The 21,777-nt window shown below is 45.0% G+C and overlaps 1 protein-coding gene across 2 annotated transcripts in view; it reads right to left on the reverse strand.

Moving 5' to 3' along the window:
- Positions 1 to 335: 335 nt before the first annotated feature.
- The window catches only part of LOC137630385 (uncharacterized), a 47,464-nt gene continuing 26,022 nt past the window's right edge, over positions 336 to 21,777 (reverse strand). The window contains exons 3-4 of one of the 2 annotated variants that reach the window (XM_068361832.1): positions 17,800 to 17,903; positions 336 to 686 (exon numbers count right to left, since the gene is read on the reverse strand). In XM_068361832.1, the coding sequence (XP_068217933.1) occupies positions 410 to 686; positions 17,800 to 17,903 (381 nt within the window). In that variant the 3' untranslated portion in view covers positions 336 to 409. Of the gene's footprint in view, positions 687 to 6,721; positions 7,177 to 17,799; positions 17,904 to 21,777 lie in introns of those variants that run through there. The other variant, XM_068361831.1, reaches the window with a different exon arrangement.

Here is a 21,777-nt window from a genome sequence, read left to right on the forward strand (position 1 = left end):
TTTTGAGGGTGGTTCTTAGTTACACCTAAAAACTAATTTAGCAATTGACCGGTTTTGTTTGAATTCAAATATGTCCGAGAATCTGATTCTTATTAAACTCACAATCATCCTGAAGGGCCAATTACTTGAATATTACAAAATCTATAAATTTATTACTAGCTTATAAAACATCTATTGACTTTATGTGAAACAAAAATAAACATTATTTTGTGGGTCCTTATGGTGAACCATCGGTTAACTGTGTTGTACAATGGCATTATTTACTTTTACTTTCTGGCATATATAATTATTGCAGATTTAACCTTAGAATGAATAGGCATGTACTTAAAAAGTAGTTATACGTATGTTGTAAACTGTAATTCACAAAATTTCAATACAGAACAGTATGTATACATTGTATTATAAAAATTTATTTCTCTTTTTTAGCTGTAGATTTTTTTTTGCTTTTTTGTGCATTTGAATTCTTCTGTTCATTTGATTTCTTACTAGATTTTTTTGTTTTATCATCCTTCTTGGCTGGTCTTGGAGTTTTAGTTGGCCACATGAGATAGTACAGAGAAAATATTCCACACACTAGTGTTTGTAAAGTCCAGGCACTTATTGCTAAGGGACCAAGTTTCCTCTTGTAGCATAAATAGACGGCAACCATTGCTTCGCAGATGTGGACGGCAAGTACGACCAGGATGCTGAAACAAGAAGTATCTGTTTAGTGTACAGGGAAGTACAGATTAACTTTTTTTATTCATATTTTTATTGATATTGTGAGTCTAGAAGAATTAGTGTTCATTATACAAGGGTTCTGATTTTTTTTTTCTTTTTATATATATGTACTTGGCAGGTATTCTGAATGCCATCTAAAATTGTATGAATGCATAGTAGAGGAATATTTAGTGACTTGTTGCAAGCAAAATTATGTTTTGTAGATTTTCAAGCAAACTTTACCTCGGTAACTAATAGAATACTTTGATGAATTTAATACTTTGCAAGATGAAGGAAATGCCATACAGTACTCACCTTTTAAAGACACAACTTAAACATTTGTAGCAATCCTCTTATGCAGTGTTGCTTAAAGAATCTTGGATAGATTTAAAGCCATTAGCTTTCATAAGAGTGAAAGCCAATTATACTCTAACTTAACTTAATTCAATTACACGGGCTAAACAGTTTAGTTCTTGATACATAAAGCAGACCAACAGGATGAATAAGCTTAGGAATTTGAGGCTTGGGGAAGCCACCATTCAATGCAAAGGTGTAGCACAGGTGCAGTTTAAACGTTTAAATGCAAGTGGGAACAGGTAAAGTATAGCTTCTGGCTAAACATATAGTATATAGGGCTAGATAGTAGGTTGGCCATGGCACCAGCCACCTATTGAGATACTAAAGCTAGAGAGTTATTAGGTGTTTTGACTGGCCAGATAGTACTACATTGAACCTCTCTGATTACAGCTCGTTATTCCTTTGCCTGCACATACACCAGACAACTCCAAGATAACCAAAAAATTCTTCACTCAGCGGGTTAGCTACTGTACTGTCATTGTTGAGAGGCTACTTTCCACTTGGTACAAGTAGAAAAGACTTCAGTCATGGAAAGCAGCTCTTCTAGGAGGACAATCCAAAATCAAACCATTATTCTCGAGTCTTATGTAGTGCCATAGCCTCTATACCGTGGGCTTTCACTATCTTGGGTTAGAGATCTCTTGATTGAGGTTACACTCGGGCACACTATTCTATTTGTTTCCTTATTTTCTTTCCTCAATGGGCTATTTTCCGTTGGAACCCTTGGACTTATAGCAGACTGCTTTTCTAACTAGCGTTGTAACTTAGCCGATAATAATGATATAATAAGGAATGATTTATGATTTACAATCAAGTGTCAAATATATGTTGTCAGTCTTTTTTTTTTTTTTTTTATTTCAAGTTATACTAGCCAATGAATTTCCTTTTATAAAAGGTAAAAATTTGAATAGTACAGTTGAAGGTGGTAGTGACTAATTTGATTTATTTCATAAGTGATAAGTAACCCACCCACACATTATAAAATAGAGTAAAATACAGGCAATAGGTACTGTAGGTAATTCACTAGTTTACCATAACATTTTATGAGATAGACAAAATCTGCCCATTAATGTAGATTTACAGTAAATATCACCGTAAGGTGTAGATTCCCATAGGGAAGAAAACTATAGCTACAACACTAGTTAGAAAAACAGGATGCTATAAGCCCAAGGGCTCAAATAGGGAGTATAGCCCAATAAGGAAAGAAATAGTTTCTGAGTGTTCCCTTAAGCAGGAGAATTATAACCCAAGACAGTGGAAATCTATGATCAGAGGCTATGGCACTACCCAAGACTTGAGAATGATGGCTTGATTTATTAGTGTCCTCTGAGAAGTGCTTGTTACCATAGCCAAAGTCTCTTCTACCCTTACCAAGTGGAAAGTAGCCACTGAACAATTACAGTCCAGTAGTTAACCACTTGAGTGAAGAAGAATATTTCAGTTATCTTTAAGTGTTGTCAGGGGAATGAGAAAAGAGGAGAATGTGTAAAGAATATCTCTTGAGTACTCTGTTTGTGTAGGCAAAGGAAAAATGATCTATAACCAGAGAGGGATCTAATGTGGTACTATCTGCCCAGTCAAAGGACCAAATAACTCTGGCAGCAGGTTTCTTTAAAAAAGATTCAGAAAGAAATTCACAAATTTACTGTACTAGCCCTTTTTATATGATTTATGAAATTAAACTTTATGGCAACCGTCTGATTTATAAAGTACAAAAAAAGACAAATTTTAAAATAATGTTTTATCCTAATAACTATAGTATACAAACCTGAATCATTTACTTTAGGAGTAAGAATAGAGCGAAAACTTCCGCCCGCCTGAAGTACATGTGCTTCTGAGAAATTGCTTGAAAAGGCTTAACAGGTACTGACACCTATGCCGTGAGCCTTTATTTGTATTCCATTTCCAGCTGGAGACAAAAGGGAAAGTGAAATTACTAACCTCAACCAAAAGAAAATGGTGCTCTTGGTGATCTCTTTTGTTTCTTTCAGCACTAACATAAAGATGCTGCAGGCAAGGTCTAGCGGATCTATTGTGTTTGAGATAAGCTTTCAATGCCCTTACAGGGCAGAATAACAGCTGACAAGGATCTTTGGTCACTCTTCAGAGACTTGCTACCTGAAGCAACAAAACCCTAGGATCGCTTACAGAACCAGAAACCGTTTTTATTGTTAGATCCCTATCTGACACTGCAAAATTCCATCTTATGAGAATATACCACTACAACTATGTTCCAAGATGGTGGACTCGCCTCAACTGGAGGCTCTGAATGAGCAAAAAGTTCTTCCAAAGAAGAAATGTATGCTCCATTAAGTCTAAAGACTTGGCTCAAGGCTCAGCGATATCCTTTTACTGCAGAAATGGGATAGATTTTCACCTTACAGAGGTAAAGTAAAAAACTGGTGATTATTGGTACAGATGCTACAAGATGTGAATCCCTTCCACGACACCAACCACAGAAGATTGCCCGCATGGTTTGCTAGACCACAAACAAGGAATTGCGGAGGTATACAGATATCTGTTGTGCTGTCTCTTGAGAAAAACCTTTCTTTGAGAAGATATGCTGGACAACCTGCACATGTTAAGATATAGAGACTTCACCACTTGGTGGTAAATGCTGATGTGAGGCTGGCATAGCAGGTCGGGGCGTGGAGAGAGATTTCTTGATGTTTCTGTCAACAGGAGGAGTATGTCCGGGTACAAATCCATCATGTAAGGCCACAATTGAGCTACGAGAGTCATAACTAAGTTTTGAGATGTCAGGAACTTGTTCAGTACCCTTCTTAGAAGGCAGAACTGGGGAAAGGTGTAGGTGTCTGACTGCCCTATGGATGTTGAAACTTTTTCGAACACTGTTGCTGGGTCCAGGACTGATGAGCAGTAGATCAGAAGTTTGTTGTTGAAGGATGTGATGGGGATCCCCCCTTGTAATCTGAGGACATGAAGATCATTCTGAGCAAGCTAGGTGTGTCTTCTGAATTGGTTTGTCTGCCACCACGTTCTTTTCCCCTGATTGTTACATGGCACTACAGAAGAGATTTTGTTCCTCCTTGTATGCAAATGAAGGCTACTACATAGGTTTTGTCGCTCCTCAACTACCGAGCAGCATTTAAGAATGGGATAGAAGTGCTGTAGGACTAGCGCCATGCTGCCCTTGGCTCTGGAATATTTATGTGGTCTTTATGCTCCTGGTCTGGCCACACTCCTATACCACCTGATGGTCTTGATAGGCTTCCCAGCCCTCCTTTGAATCGTCTGTGAACGGATGAAACTCTGGAGGAGGGACTAATAACATGACTCCTTTCCTCAGGTTTGCTGCTCCAATCACCACTCTAGGTTTACTTTGTATTGGCCCTAGGGTCACCAGTGACTGGGGATTGTTAACATGTTGTGTCCTAATAATGAGGCCTATCACCCTCCGATAGACCGATACCTCCGCTGCTGACCCCTCTCCATGGTCGTCGAGCTCCTCCGACGGGGGTGCTAGTGCAAGTGACGAGGGTACCCCGATGGAGGACCTCGGCACGTGGGGGAGTCCTGGACCGACACTCCCGCGGGGGCTCCCGACGAAGGACGGGCATCTCCGTCGGAACGGGGGCCTCCATCCTGGGCCTAACGTCTCTTCTGGAGGTCTTCGAATCTACGGGCCTGCTCGTTGAGGAAGGCCGAGGGCTGCGCTCGTGCCGAGCTAGGTGGCTCTTGGAGGTCAGGACTCGGCTGCCAGACCGAAGGGGCGACTCTCACCGCTGGGCGGATGGAGTCGGAACCTTCGCGGTCTTATGCCTGTCAACTGGAACCTGCCATGAGGAATCCCTCCGTCGGGTGCCGCTGGTGCCGCTGGTGCCGGAGGAGTATCTATCCGGGGAGGCCGTCCTCGGACGCCAACCTGAGGGGCCTGGGGCCGCAGCTAGTTCCAGAAGTCTGTCTCGGTGAACCATCACCCATTCGTTGTTCTTAGGGGATCTTGGGTGCCGACTCTCGTGGCACGACCTCGAGGGGGAGCGGGAACGCGACAACTTCCTGCGGGACTTCCCTTTTCGCCTCCTGAGGTTCCTCAGCGCCTCATCCTCCGAAGAGCAGGAAGGATCCTCCATCGATAAGACCGACGACTTATAGGACCTTTTCGAAGGCCTCGGCTCCCGCTGTGATGTAGGAGGATTCCTGCGACGCCTGCAGAAAAACCTCTGGGTAGACAGCCGACGGCACTGGGGGGAGCGAGGAGACTGTCCCGTGGGAGCTCAGGTCCCGAAGTCATCCTCCATCCTTATCGGGGACCTGAAGGGCGTCTTATGGGGAACCCAAGCAGTGGGGTCCGACGGCGGGGAATGCTCCTTCTCGATGTCGCCCTCGGCTGCTGAACCACCTGAAATGCACTCCCAAGAGGCTGGGGAGAAATTAGAAGCATTATTACCCCACATGGGGTCATCAGAGGAGACGTGACCAGCAGGCACCAGGTCACCATCTCCCGAAAACGCTCCCGCCCCTCACTCGCCTGAAAAGACGCCACAACCCAACTGTCATGAAGATCAGACTCCTGGGTCCAACGGACTTACCTCATCCCCTACTCTGGGTAGGGGAGGCTGGAAGAGAAGCTCGGACCGCCGAGGCACTCGTCGAAGTAAGGGGGAAGGGACGTTGGTCTTCTTATGCGACTTCTTCGCTGCTGCCTTCTTTTTGGTGCTATACCGCACCCACTGCACCTCGTTCCACGACTCGCACTCCGGACACGTGTCGGAAGGGGAACACACGCTGCCCCAGCACGATGAACACAAGGAGTGCGGGTCCACTTCTGGTTTCGAAAGGAACGCTCCACTCGATTTGCAGGCCATAGGCCCAGGACAATGGCGAGGATGCTCCATGATGAAGGAGAAGCACTACGAGACACAAGCGTGCACAGAGAAAGCACAAAGGGACCACGTGTGAAGCGCGTGGGACACAAAGGGTCGGGGACACACAAGTCACGCTGGGATAAGGAGAGCGGCGAGATGATATCGCGACGCGACCAGAGAACTTACTGGAGGTCGAGACCTAAGCAAGCATGCTCTCTGACCTGGGGTTAGCCTCAGGGCGCGTATCACTCTGCCTGAGGTCGCCCCTCATAGAAAATGGGTTTAGGGTAAACTACACAAAACTCTGGTCGGATGGGAGGAGATGCCAGATACTCCTAAGAAAGTAGTTCGAGGTGAGTACTTCGTGTTGGAACAAACAATGTTTTCACAAAGCAAATTAAGCTTAATTTGTACAAATACACAAGATGCAAAGTATAGTTTGTAACAAATATATTTACTAAAGATGATAGACATTACTTAAAAGGGATTACAGAAATCTGCAAAATTATGAATAATACTGTACTTTCATGAGTCATTTCATGTACTAGTGGATTATTTAATTTAAAACTAAATAAATTTCATAAGTACTATAACATACAATTTTCATTGAAGCCTCAGTTTAAGAAAAAAGGAAGAAGCACATGCATGTAGTATTCTAATTTTTGCTTACATAACCTGTTCTGAATTTTTGTAAACAGGAAATGGTGTAATTGGTCATAAAATATTCCCAATCTTGCATGCAGTAAAAACATGGAAAATATTTCATAATTGAGAAAAATATTTTCATAATTGTAAAATTTCAAGTGTGAACGCCAAGCAAGAATGAAATCCACATATATTTAAAAAGGGTTTTATTTTACCAAGTTACAATGTTGAACCACAACTCCATATAAAATTTTTTTTTTATATTTTTATTCCAACAGTCATCTCCGACGCAGATGGCTACTGAAGGAGTAGTTATGATTTAACCAACCATGTCACTTATTTGTCTTTTCTGGACTTTGCATGATTCTTTTCTTTGGACTTTGAATTTTTTGTTTCCTTTCCCTTATTGGCATTCTTTGACTCCTTATTAGACTTGTTGGAATTCTTGTTAGACTCTTCTTTCTTACCACTACTGGAGCTCCTTCGGGGTTTTTGTGGCCAAATAAGATAATAAAGGGATGGGAAACCCAGAATGAGGTTCTGTAAAGTCCAGGCAATGGTAACTAAGGAACCAAGCCTGTGTTTCTGACATAAATATACCCCAACCAGAGCCTGAATTATGTTGAGGGCCAGCAAACACAACAGTCTGAAAATAGACCAAAGCACACTTTAATCCCACAGAGACCCAAGACACGGGGACAAAAAACAAACGACTACTTGCCCATATATCAAACAAAAATCATAGCAAGTGAAAAGCATACTATGATCTACTTTATTGCTACTTTCATTAGTTACCCTCCGTATCAATAGTCTAAAATTACAGTCCAGTACTTCATATTCTATACGATTAGACTTCTTCCAACTCTGTACACTACCTGTACTTTAGAAAAAAAAAAATTCTTGAAAGTTTGCTATCACAGGCTACTGGTTTTTCAACAGACTGCTCTATTTCGAATACAGTATTGTGAACATGTGCAATACTGTGATGAACACTTAAGTTCATTATTTTCTTTTATACACAAACAACTGGTCAGTGGATTTATGTTAGTGGGGCTACATATCTCGGCATGTTCGGCTCAATCTCCATACTCTAATACATGACTACAGCTAAAAAATTAAGTGTGAATATTTATATGCATTAACTCTGCTCTGCTATTTTGTAACAAATACTAGTACATTGAAATTAGCTCTTTAGATACCTTTTCAACTGCACTCGCAAGCTCCCCACAAATAAATTTATCACCTATGTCCCAGGCCGCTTTTTTTAGAACTTGTTTTCATACAAAAACTATCAGCACTATTCTATATGACAAATTCGGAGATAATTTGTATTTTTCCTAACCATACAAACCTTAGCTATTTACATAGGGTATTACTTTCAGCGTAGCTGAATGACGAGCCATTAGATTTTTAACGAGGGTTAACTACCCTCTCGCTAGTTAGCAAGGGGGTAGGGGAGGGGTAGTTAGCTACCCCTCCCCCCTCACACACCGGTGAACTGATTCACTTCGCTTAGAGGTAGGACTTCACGGGGGACAGGGCTGGCGGGCAATTGTGTGTAAATAGCTAAGATTTGTATGGTTAGGAAAAATACAAATTATCTCCGAATCTGTCATTTGTTCCGTAACCGAAATACAAACCACGCTACAGTATTTACATAGGGTGACTTAACCCTTAGGTAGGGTGGAAAGTCCCAGGCTTTATGGGCTTTGGCTTTTGCCCGGGGACTCAGAATCCGAGTGAGTAGCACTCGAGAAAAGAAGTCCCTGCACCTCGCAAATTCCTTGCTCAGCAAGGAACGTGCGGCCTACATAAGCTTGTGTGTGAAGGAATGAAGTGTGACTCGTCCTAGGAACTTGACCTGAAGTCCTTTAGATGGAATTCTAGGCTAGGACGTTCCCAATACCACCTCGTCAGGGGTATGGGGGACGCAACAGTATTATATTAATACTAGGAACACAAGGAAGCATGGTTTACCTGCAGTGGTTTGAGGTCAGCTATGCAGAGAACCCAGGATGCTGCTTTCCCCAAGAGAGGGGAGGATGAAGAAAAGAGTAAGGGCCAGACATACTTTTTCATTCATGCAGTCTAAAACCGGGTAACAATGCCCTCAACCATCTGCTACCTGTCCATTAAGGAGCCAAAGGTTAGACCAGCTGTTGTGCAGCCACCACAGGGCCGATAGAGAAAATATCGAGATTCCTGTGGGTCACGTCCTGCAGGTAGTGGGCTGTGAAGATCGTTTGACGCTTCCAGATCACAGCTTGTAGAACCTGCGTCACAGAGAAGTTTCTCTTGAATGCCAGGGACGTTGCGATGCCTCTGACATCGTGTGCTCTAGGGCGACCTGACGGAGGAGGGTCTGGATTCAGGGCATGATGGATGACCCTTCGAATCCAAGCTGAGATGGTATTCTTGGTGACCCTCCTCTTCGTCCTTCCTGTGCTCACAAACAGGACTTGCACACGAGGACGAACTGCAGCTGTTCTTTTAAGATAATGCCTCAGACTCCTTACTGGGCATAGTAGGAGATGGTCTGGGTCATCTGTTACAGAACGAAGACTCGAAATCCTGAAGGATTTTGAGTCTTAACTACAAACTCAGGGACGAACCTGAACGTTACCTCCCCCCATCCCCTTGAATGGGCGACGTCGTACGAGAGACCATGAAGTTCACTGACACGCTTGGCTGAAGCCAGGGCGAGCAGGAACACCATCTTCCAAGTCAGGTGACGATCAAAAGCCTGGCGTAATGGTTCGAACGGGGGTCTCTTAAGAGCCCTGAGAACCCGAACCACGTTCCATGGAGGTGGTCTCACTTCCGACTGAGGGCAGGTAAGTTCGTAGCTTCGTATGAGTAAAGAAAGTTCCAGCGAGGAAGAAATGTCTATTCCTTTCAGCCTGAAGGCCAGGCTTAAGGCTGAGCGATAGCCTTTCACCGCCGAGACCAAAAGGCGCATTTCCACCCGCAAATAAACAAGAAACTCCGCTAATGCTGGAATAGTGGTATCGAGGGGAGAGATACCCCTCCCACGACACCAACCACAGAAGACTCTCCACTTCACCTGGTAGACCCCTGCAGATGACTTTTGCAGGTGTCGAGACATCCTCTCCGCAACTTGTTGCGAAAAGCCTCTCTCTCTGTGAGGAGATGCTGGATAGTCTCCAGGCGTGAAGTCGAAGCGATGCTACGGCTTTGTGGAAGATGTTGCAGTGTGGTTGCTTGAGTAGCTCGTGTCGTGGGGGAAGTTCTCTCGGGAGTTCCGTCAGGAGCTGCAGAAAGTCCGGGAACCACTCTGCATGATGCCATAGCAGAGCTATCAAGGTCATTGACAGGTTGACCGATAGTCTGATCTTGTTGAGCACCCTTCTCATCAGACAGAACGGTGGGAAGGCGTAGACGTCTATGTTGTCCCACCGTTGTTGGAAGGCATCTTGCCAGAGTGCCTTGGGGTCCGGGACTGGGGAGCAGTACAGCAGCAGCTTGAAGTTCAAGGCTGTCGCGAACAGGTCCACTGTCAGGACTTTGTTGGCTACTAGAGGATCCAAAGACCACTCAGTACTCACTATCTGCGATGCTCTGCTCAGACTGTCGGCGAGCACATTTCCTTTTGCCCGGAATGAAGCGAGCTGATAGTGGAATCGAGTGGACTTCGGTCCATCTCAGTATCTCTACTGCAAGATGGGTTGGCTGTTGTGAAAAGGTACCTCCCCGTTTGTTGATATAAGCCACTACTGTGGTGTTGTCGCTCATTACCACGACTGAGTGACCCGCCAGGGTCTGTTGGAACTGTTGAAGAGCCAGATATACAGCCTTCATTTCTAGCAGATTCATGTGGAGGTACTTTTTTGAGTCTGACCATAGGCCTGAGATCCTGTGGTTTAGAACGTGGGTCCCCACCCTTCTTTTGACGCGCCCGAGAACAGCATCAAATCCGGGGCAGGACAAGAAGATCCACTCCCTTTCGAAGGTTTTCGTCGGCCAACCACCACTGCAGGTCCGTCCGTTCCGCAGGCCCCATAGGGACCAGAATGCCCGGGGAATTGTTGCCTTGATTCCACTGGGACTTAAGAGCCGCCATTGCAGGGATCTCATCCTGAGGCGGCCGTTTGGAACTAGACGGGCCAAGGAAGACAGGAGACCTAGGAGACGTAACCAAGATTGGGCTGGAAGCTCTTCTCGTCTGAGGAAAGGATCTGCGACCCTCCTCAGCCTTGCTATTCTGTCGTCTGATGGAAAGGCTTTGTGGAGATTGGTGTCCAATATCATGCCTAGATATACCAGTCGTTGAGATGGAAGCAGAGAAGACTTCGAGATTTACCATGATCCCTAGATCTTGGCAAAGTCTCAGAAGCTTGTCTCAGTGTCGAAGAAGGGTCGACTCCGAGTCTGCTAGGATCAGCCAGTCGTCCAGATAGCGAAGGAGACGGATGCCGATCCTGTGTGCCCACGAAGATATCAGGGTGAACACTGGTGAACACCTGTGGTGCTGTGGAGAGACCGAAACACAGCACCTTGAACTGGTAGATCTTGCTGTCTAGGCTGAATCTCAAGTACTTCCTGGAAGACGGATGGATTGGGATCTGGAAGTACGCGTCCTTCAGATCCATTGTACACATGAAGTCTTGCGGTCTCACTGCAAGTCTGACCGTGTCTGCTGTCTCCATACTGAACGAAGTTTGTTTGACAAACTTGTTCAGGGCTGAGAGGTTGATGACGGGTCTCCAGCCTCCAGACGCCTTCTTTACAAGAAAGAGTCGACTGAAGAAGCCTGGGGAGCCATCGACGACCTCTTGGAGAGCATCCTTCTTGAGCATGGTCTCGACTTCTGCTCGAAGGGCTAGCCCCTTTGCCGATCCCATGGCATAGGAGTTCAACGACACTGGATTCGCTGACAGGGGAGGGAGAGATGTTATGAACGGGACGCAATATCCTTGGCTGATCACAGAGATCGTCCAGGAATCGGCCCCGAGTTGCTGCCACCTGAACGCACAAGTTTGCAGGCATCCCCCCACTGGTGGACATGCAGGGGGATTGCCAATCCTAGCGTCTGCAGCCTCGGCCGCTCCCTCTAGGATTCCTGCCTCCCCTGGGGGACTTTCCGCCCTTCTTGTCTTTGACAGGAAAGGGCTGCTGTTTGGACACCTTTGCCTTTGCTGCCGGAGCCGGTTTCTATGTCCTAGACTGATGAGGCTGTTGTTGTTGAGGTGCTAGAGGCTTGTAGGGTCTGGATGTAAGAGCCCTTTGGAGGAGAGAATCGAGATTCAATTTCCTCCACCTCTCAGCTGTCCGTTCCTCATCCTTGGGATCAAACAGGCTCCTTCCAAGGATGGAGAAGTGTCTGAGCTTGCAGACATCCACGGCTGGGACCTTCGAGTGGAACCTCTCGGTCACCGCATCACGACGCTTCAGGATCGAGTTTGCCCACAAGTTCGTAACTTGGTGAGCCAGAAACTTGATGGTGCGTGTGCCCAAGAGGAGGAAAGTCTCCATGGCCTTCCTGGTGCTCTCCTTGGACAAGTCCTCGGATCGCAACAGGATGCCCAGAGACCCCAGCCAGACATCCAGCCACGAAGTGGCCTGCATGGCACATTTTGCGACTTTCTCCTGGCTCAAGATCTCTGTAGCCGAGAATGTCACCTGCCGGGCGGAGAGTTTCTCAAGAGAAATTCCCCTGGTAAGCTCTTCCACAGAATGATGGAGAGGAAGAGTTAAACAAGGCTCCCCCATGATCTCGAAGTACCTCCTCTGTTGTACACGAGGAGGTGGGAGGAGTTTGGCCCTCAACCTTGTCTCTGGCGCTCTTTACCCACCCCCCCTCCCCCCTCGCAACAGGATGCCCAGAGACCCCAGCCAGACATCCAGCCACGAAGTGGCCTGCATGGCACATTTTGCGACTTTCTCCTGGCTCAAGATCTCTGTAGCCGAAAATGTCCTCTGCCGGGCGGAGAGTTTCTCAAGAGAAATTCCCCTGGTAAGCTCTTCCACAGAATGATGGAGAGGAAGAGCTAAATAAGGCTCCCCCATGATCTCGAAGTACCTCCTCTGTTGTACACGAGGAGGTGGGAGGAGTTTGGCCCTCAACCATGTCTCTGGCGCTCTTTACCCCCCCCCCTCTCCCCCCTCGCAACAGGATGCCCAGAGACCCCAGCCAGACATCCAGCCACGAAGTGGCCTGCATGGCACATTTTGCGACTTTCTCCTAGCTCAAGATCTCTGTAGCCGAGAATGTCACCTGCCGAGCGGAGAGTTTCTCAAGAGAAATTCCCCTGGTAAGCTCTTCCACAGAATGATAGAGAGGAAGAGCTAAACAAGGCTCCCCCATGATCTCGAAGTACCTCCTCTGTTGTACACGAGGAGGTGGGAGGAGTTTGGCCCTCAACCATGTCTCTGGCGCTCTTTACCCCCCCCCCCCTCCCCCCTCGCAACAGGATGCCCAGAGACCCCAGCCAGACATCCAGCCACGAAGTGGCCTGCATGGCACATTTTGCGACTTTCTCCTAGCTCAAGATCTCTGTAGCCGAGAATGTCACCTGCCGAGCGGAGAGTTTCTCAAGAGAAATTCCCCTGGTAAGCTCTTCCACAGAATGATAGAGAGGAAGAGCTAAACAAGGCTCCCCCATGATCTCGAAGTACCTCCTCTGTTGTATACGAGGAGGTGGGAGGAGTTTGGCCCTCAACCTTGTCTCTGGCACTCTTTAACCCCCCTCCCCCCCCCGGACCAGGGCAGAGCCGCGCTTGCCTTCGAGGGTTTTTGAGTGCCGTAGACTTGGTCCAGGACTGTATCCTTGCCTTCGCGAGGGGCGGTCTCCGGGTCATTGAACCTGTTGAGTTGCCTCATCAGATTCAGGACCTGCCAGAAGGCATGCTCCGCCTCATGCTGCTCTCCTCCTGGTGGACTGGCAGCAAACTCTCCTGTCCCCAACTGCTCTAATTGGGGGGACAAGTGGACATTCTCCTAGGGTCTTGCTGGCTCTGGCCGAATCCAGGAAGACGACTTTGGGACGGTCTTAGAGTCCTTGGGCTCCCTCCTAGGAGAGATACAGGACTCCAGTAAAGAAGTCTGAGGACTCCTCTCTGCCCCCACACGGGACAATTCTCCTACTCGAGGTGGGGTTCCTCCCATTGGTGCCGTGGGAGAATGTCTCACCTCGCTGGATTCTCCTGAGGACGGAAAGGCTTCGTCCACGAGAAGGAGAAAACGTCAGACGGGGGAAGGGGCCTTCCTGACGGACTTCTTAGGAGCCAGTTTAACCCTAGGAGAAGTCACCATGAAGTCTACTCCTCTCTTCCTCTTCAGCGGGGACGAGGCTGCCGTTGGTTTGAGGCCCAGATCAGCGAGGGCCGGCTCAACAGCCTGGACGACCGCTCTTATCAGGGACCCAAACCATGGCCGACGGCTGACAGACGCAGTGTTAGCGACTCCCGCTGGAGGGAAGGGGATCGGGCGATCCTTTGGAGTAGAAACCACAGGGCCTGCCTGAAAAGAAGATGAAGAGTGTTGCCTAGACCTCTCTGAAAATTTTTCCTCCTCCTGCAAGTGTGCTGTTCTGCACTTACGGGTGTGTGTGTGTGTGTGTGTGTGTGTGTGTGTGTGTGTGTGTGTGTGTGTGTGTGTGTGTGTGTGTGTGTGTGTGTGTGTGTGTGTGTGTGTGTCGTGAAGACGATGATCTGGAAGTACGCGCTCCTGAAGACTCGCAAGGTTGCCCGTGCTGCGAAACCCAGCGGGAATCGAGATCGCGCTGGCGCTCGCGCGATGGTAAAATCGCAGGGTAGCGCGGAGATAAAAGCGCGGGTGCGCGTGGGCGAGGGAGCGCGCAGGTAGAGGGCAAGTGGGCGCGCGGTTTTAAGGGCGAGCGCTGGCGGCCGGGAGAACAACGGCGCGCTAGCGAGCGATGGCGCGTAGGGCGAGAAGGTGACAGACTGCGCACAGGAGACAGCGCGCGTGGGCGCGGAGGAGACCTTCGGCGATCAGAAGTGTGGGCGCGTTGGAGAGTGCTTGCGCGCTGGAGATCGCTGCCGCGCAGGTGCGCGGTCAGGAGAAAACAGCTGGGGCGCAGGACCAGAAGGAGTAGTAGCGCGCACAGGAGACTTCTCGTGGGCACGCGGGCGCGCAGTGTCTCATTCCACGCTAGAAGTGCGTACAGGTGAGTGCGTGTGATGGCGCGCAGGCGATGGCTGGCGCTGGGCGAGATCTGAGGGCGTGCAGGTGATCGTAGGCGAGGAAGCAAAAGGAAGAATCTTCTTGCCTGCACCCAGATCCGGAGATCGTGGGCGCGCATCAGGAACAGGGCGAGCAGATGTGCGCTGGCTAGTAGGCAATCGTGGGCGCTCAGGAGAACGCGGCAACAGGGCGCGCAGGTGAGCGCTGGCGAGCAGGAGATCTACGGCGAGATGACTCAGCTACAGGAGATCGCTGGCGCGTTGAGTCCGAAGAGGGCTGGTCCTCAGCTACAGCAGGAGAGCGCTTGCGCGCCACTGCGCGCTCGCGATCGTGGGCGCGCAGGTAAAACCTGGCACTCAAGGGACATACTAACATTGTGAGATAAGCCCTTTTGCCCCAAAGGGACCGGTGCCCGTTGGATAACGGGGTGCGTTGGCGCCCACTGCGCATCTGCGTCCAGGAACGGAGAAGGAAAACTCCCAGGTCTGGCAGGCGTAGGAGATTGAGAACGATCTGCTGAGAGGTCTAGAGATGCAGCTGCAACGGTCTGCTCACGTTGAGGAGGATCCTCTGCGGGGGACGTCGAAGGCGATGAACCGAAGAGGCGCCTCCTAACTCCCTTGTAGGGAGAAGAAAGACCTCTACGGCGAAGAGGAGGGCGAGCCTTACGGCTAAGACGACCTCGAGGGGCAGCAACACCACCGTCAGTCCTCCGAAGAGTAGTCTCTGTCAGTGAACTCCCCCAAGGGGTTGGACTCGGCTCCTCCCTCGAAGGATGTTCGGAGGGGGGAACTGAGCCTTCAGCAACCTCCGCAACAACAGCAGGGGTTTGACCCGACCCGTTGGAAGCCTCTGCCACAACAACGTTGACAATAGACAAGAGAATCTACCTCTGCTATTACCAGCGACTGATTGACAGTTGCACCCAACTAGATCAGGTCAAACAGGGCTTCCCTGGAGGGCGAGCCCTTAATCCCCAAGGAAGCCCAAAGCTGCAAAAGATCATCATTAGCAACAGTCATCAATATCCTCCCCCGGAGGAGGAGGAGCTGCCTCGCTATGGGAGACAACTCCCTCTCCTGAACCCTGAGGTTGGTCAACAAAAGAAAGGCCTACGCTACCACTCGCCGGCCTCTCACGAGAGACCGATCGAGTGGGAGCTTCGGAGGAGGTTCCAGCAACGGAAGAAGTGTCTTTGGAACCTTCCTTCTTCAAGGAAGCCCTTGAAGGAGAAAGGTCATGCCTAGACTTCTTACGTCGCCGGGAAAACCTCTCCCACTGGAAAGTAGACCAATCCCTAAACTCACTACAAGTTTTATCCCTCTCACACTGTTGACATCTGCAGTACGGACACAAGGTGTGAGGGTCCGTCTCGACCGCCAACATGAACGTCCCACAAGGGCGATCGGGAAAGCCAGGGCACTTCCGCATGATAGAGAGAGAGAGAGGCCAACTTCCAAACACACAAGCTGCAAGAAAAAGCAAAAATAAAAAGATTAAGACTGTCAAAAATGCGAGGGTGAGACAGACACGTCTGATCAACACCCGAGCCAAAAGTGAAGTGAATCAGTTCACCGGTGTGTGAGGGGGGAGGGGTAGCTAGCTACCCCTCCCCTACCCCCTCGCTAACTAGCGAGAGGGTAGTTAACCCTCGTTAAAAATCTAATGGCTCGTCATTCAGCTACGCCGAAAGTAATACCCTATGTAAATAGCGTGGTTTGTATTTCGGTTACGGAACAAAGCTGAATTATTCTTTCCATTAACAATTACCAAAAAAAATATATATATATAATTTATACCTAACATGTCACGAGTCTATGGGTTAGATGATGATACCACTTATAATACTTATGGGATTCAAGGGGTTAATTTGACATTTATCAATCCTATCCAGTCATAAAAAAAAAAAAAAAAAATGACTACTATAAATAAAGAATCAAATAGATGAGGATACAGAATTTTTAGCAAGGACCAGTCACTGTTGTAACATAAAAACCACCAAAACAATAGAAAAGTTTAAACAATATCCAGAACTTTAATTACCAAGCACATCACTGCTATAAATACCCAAAGCCATTAAAGACATTACTAGTTAGTGATAAATACCGATACGTAAAATGTGGAAAGAAGATAAAATTACTGTATAACACTCAACTATAAGAACATTGGAATATTTATAATAGATTAAAAAAGGTTAAAATATTTCATCTTAACAACAAGAGCACTAATTTTCTTACTATTGCTCTAAACCTTAGAATACTGTAGAGTATACAATTGGCTGATTTGCATAAGATCATCCACCCTCCTCAAGATTTTCTACTGGTACAACATCAATTGCATTATCAGTTAGCCAAAGCACTGGCTCATTTCTGGATTCTAGTTACTAACTTAACATGGCGTATTTAGAATGGTAAGGTGAAAATAAGTGGAAGACAAAGTTTAGTGAAGTTTGATGGTCAGAAAAAGATGAAAAGTATCACACAAAACCTAGTGCAAGAAAGGCCAAAAGACATTTTACTACAACAAGGGGATATCACTTCTACAATTACAGCATTTTATATCATCATTTATTTAGGCGACAGAAAACTAATGCTAAAATGGACCTTAATATATTTTTGCTGCTAGCAAAAGCATCATTTTATGCACAAGATCATAACTACAACAGAGGTAAAAGTAGATGAAAATGCTGTGGCAATATTCTTGCTATTATCTGATTGATTATAAGACACTGAAGAAACTAACAACCTTAAACTACTACTTATCACTATCTATATACATATATGTGTGTGTTTTTAATGGCACCACTTTTTACTAGAGATGTCAAAATTTCCAATTAGCATCGGTATTATATTCCCCACAATTTAGTATACTTATAAAACCTATCTTTTCAACATTAATCAACTGCGGTGCATTGTGAATAATGAGAACGTTTCAGTACAGTAATAACAATCCCGACATTTTTCCATGCACTCTACAATCACACACTGAAACAAGACAAAAATAATGCAAGACATAAACAAAAGGGGTGAGTGGACAGTATTGCTCTTTTATATCTAATACATTTTCAACTAAGTGTATACAAATTTCAAATTGATTTATACTCACATCTGCTTCATAAGGTGATTGTTCTCGGTCCCTATCCAAGTTGCAAATTCTGCCACACGACCAAAGTATGTTGAGGATATGTTCTTGGGATCCAACCATGCCATCTGAAGGAAAATAAGCACAAGTGATTAGAATAAATAAACAATCATATATGTAAATAGTTATCCCTTTTACCCCCAGGCTATTTGGAACTTTCCAACCCTTAACCCCCAGGGGTTATTTTTTCTTTAAGCACATTTTGCAGTATATATTTTTTAAATTGCTCTAACAGCCTTAATTTTCATCATAGAGAGGTCAGGTTGGTCTCATTCTCTTGGAAAATGCCCGAAGTTTCTCAAAAAATAATAAAAAATATGCAAAAAAAATTATAAATAGCAGTTATTTGCAAGGACGTACCGGTACGTCCATGGGGGTAAAGGGATGTGTTTTGTGAAACGTACCAGTATGTCCTTTGGGGGTAAAAGGGTTATAATAAATTAATCAAATGGGAGTCATCCATCCAGTAGCGTATGCAAATAAAGGAATTCTACAAATTTGGCAGAGAGAAAAAAAAGACTGTTGCAATGAGTCTACTTTATCTGTGTAACCATTTGTGCCTTTCAACTGCAACAAAACGTTACACTCAATGATTGTACAGTTACTTGACAACCATTTTAGAACAAATACAGTATTATTACACAAGTTGAATTTTCACTCGGCTCCCAGTCAAGACCACGTCTGAATACCTAGCTCCATTGCTTCAATTAAATTACAATTCATTAAGAACTGGCAACATTATATCATTACTGGGCTATATACTAAACACAAAATCTGACTAAGATCTAGGTTATGCATCAAATTATGGAGCATTTAAAATTTATGGAAGAAATTTATCCAATTATTTTCTTTATAACTATGCTCTGTACTTACCCTAATCCAGGATTTATTTCACAAATATTAACCTAACTACATGCCTCCCATTTACAATACAGTACAGCACCATACTTTACAGAGAATTTAAGTGCAAATAAATGGATATTGCACATACCACATTCTTCAATATCCCCAAAAACATGGGACACTGCCATGTATACTTGTGTAACATGCGATCCACAAATTTTCACATGAAAAAATATTTTATTAAATGCCTTGTATATCATGAAAGTTCCAAATCATAATAAACTATCATTTTCCTCCATCTTTTTATTCTAACTTCTGGTTCAATGAAAAAAAAAAAAGTGAATGATAAAGACATCGTTATTAACAGATAAAGGTATAAAACATAATGAACAACCAATTTTTATAACAACTCTTTTTCTCCATTTCAACTTTCACACGATGGTAAACAATTCCCGTTGTTCTTATAAATACCATTAAGTAGAATATAACTGATATACTGTATTATTACATTACACTATACCCTTTTTAGCTAGAGAGAAAAAATAGACAAGGAAATATACTGCTAAATTCAAGCAACAAAAGGTTGAAGCTGGGAAAACGAACAATGCTCCAGCTGTTTGGCATAGAGGTAAGTAGAGTCAAAAAGGTGAGTTAACAAAAGAAGAAAAATTAGTTGATGGTATTCGGTTTATGAAATGGCTATTTGAATTGCACAAAAAATTAGGATAAGCAGTTAATAATATCCTAAGCTTTGTAATAGACTGGCGCAATACTAAAGACTATAAAAGAATATGTATCAGCACCAGGGATGAAATACCCCTAAAATTCAATATGCCATTAAAACTCTAAAGTAAATAAAATATGAGAAAAGTATTTTTTCTTACCAAAAACTATATACCTTTACATGCAGTAATAAAAATGATAGCTCAATCTTTTGGCATTCTGCCTTGTCAGGTGATTCAGAAAGCTCAGACTGTAGTCTTGATCTTATAAATATTAAGCAAAGGAAAGGATGTATATTCGCTATGATTGGTATTTTTTATAATACTCTAAAGATCTAAAGATACTATCATAAAACAGTATGTGCTTTATTACTGGATACAGTTATGTATAGGTTTGATCAAAATTCTCAGCTTTAAATACAGCTGTACATTTTTACAAGAATAAATGGATATATACAGTAATACCTCTGCACAATAGCTGAAAAACTATAAAAGTAGATTGTTTTTACATTATTTTTTAAATTAGGAGGAAAGTACCGGAGATGTTTGTTAGAATGGTGGTGATGATATACAAAAGAACAAACAAAAGTAATAACAGCTGTTGGAGAAACAAAAACCTTTGAAGTTAGTGTTGGGTTTCATCAGGGGTCAGCATTAAGCCCATTTTTATTTGTGGTGGTCTTTGATGTGTCAAGTGAAGGGATCAGAAATGAAGTTGTGGTAGATGCTATATGCTGATGATTTGGTGATAACTGTTGAAAATGAGGAAGAATTACCAAGATGGGTGGTAGAGTGGCAAGACTTCGGAAAGGGGTGGTTTGAAGGTAAATGTGGCTAAGATAAGCTATGGTGAAAGGCAAGACAGGATAGCCATACACGAAAGTAGCGGGGCAGTTATAAAACAGGTAGAACAATTTAGATACTTGGGATCTCCTATAAATCAGGAGGGAGGATGTAAGGCTTTACTTCAGAATAGGTTAAAGGCAGCATGGGGAAAGTGATGAGAGGTAGCAGGTATGTGATAGGAAAATGACAAATTTGGGGATAATTTGTATTTTTTCCTATCTAATAGAAACCTGGAGTTATTTATGTGGATTATCTTTCAGCAGAGCTGGAAGGTAGCAATTACACTAAAAAGGCAAGGTAGCAACTCTGGGGGTTATCCAGCCACCTACATGTGAACTACATCACTTTTTTTTTTTTTATAAGCAGGACTTATCGGGGGAAAGGTGATGGCAGGACAATTTATATAAACAACTCCAGGTTTGTATTAGTTATGGAAAAATACAAATTATCTCCGAATTTGTCATTTGTTCTCAGACTAACACACCTTACATTACTTATGTGGATGACTCACCCTTAGGAGGGTGAAAGTTCGACTTCTGGCTTAGTCATTGACCCAGGTCTACCTAGTACAGTATTCGACTGTTATCGAGGGAAATCTTGCCACCTCGCTTATCAATACCGAGTGAGACTGATAGTGGCCTGAGCAACTCAAATAGATGTGAGATAGCATATGAATATCTAAGTAAGAATATTCAGAATTTAAATAGGAATTAAAACCAAAGGCGTTTCCCAATGCTTACCTCGTAGGAAGCAATGCGGACATGTACAAGTATATTAATTTATGACCATACTAGGCTACACAATGGTTATTACCTGCAGAGGTTGAGGCCAGCTTGCAGAGGGATCCATGGTGCTGTACCACAAGAGAGGGGAAAATGAAGAAAGGAAGAAGCCAGATATAATTTCATTCATCCCAGACTTAACCCAGCCCTCAACCGTCTATGACCTTGCGAATTCATGCAGAAATAATCCTTCAAGCTAACAAATAAAGATGTTCGTCGGGGCAGTGTTGCTGCAGTGCGTTTAAGATAATATATCAAACTCCTCACTGGGCAGAGTAACTACTGATCTGGGACATTGGTTACAGAACGTAGACACTTAATCTGAAAGGGCACGAATCTAGGGTCCAGTACGCCCGGATTTTGAGTCTTTACAAAGAACTCAGGGACGAAGCCGAGTGTCGCCTCCCCCCATCCCATTGAAAGGGCGATGTCGTATGAGATATGAAGTTCGCTAACTCTCTTTGCCGAGGCTAAAGCTAGTAGAAACGCTGTCTTCAAACTGAGATTAGTCTGATGCATGGCATTATGGTTCATAGGGAGGTCATTTAAGGATTTCAAAACATGTTCCAAGGAGGTGGTCTTATCTCTGACTGGGGGTAAGTGACCTCATAACTCCATATGAGTAAAGAAAGTTGCAACAAAAATATCTACTCCTTTCACTTTAAAGGCAAGGCTTAAGGCTGAGCGATAGTCTTTCACCGCCGAGACCGAAAGGAGTTCTTCCTCTCGAAAATATACAAGAAACTCTG

Source organism: Palaemon carinicauda, chromosome 38, assembly GCF_036898095.1.
Source record: "Palaemon carinicauda isolate YSFRI2023 chromosome 38, ASM3689809v2, whole genome shotgun sequence".
NCBI lineage: Eukaryota > Metazoa > Arthropoda > Malacostraca > Decapoda > Palaemonidae > Palaemon > Palaemon carinicauda.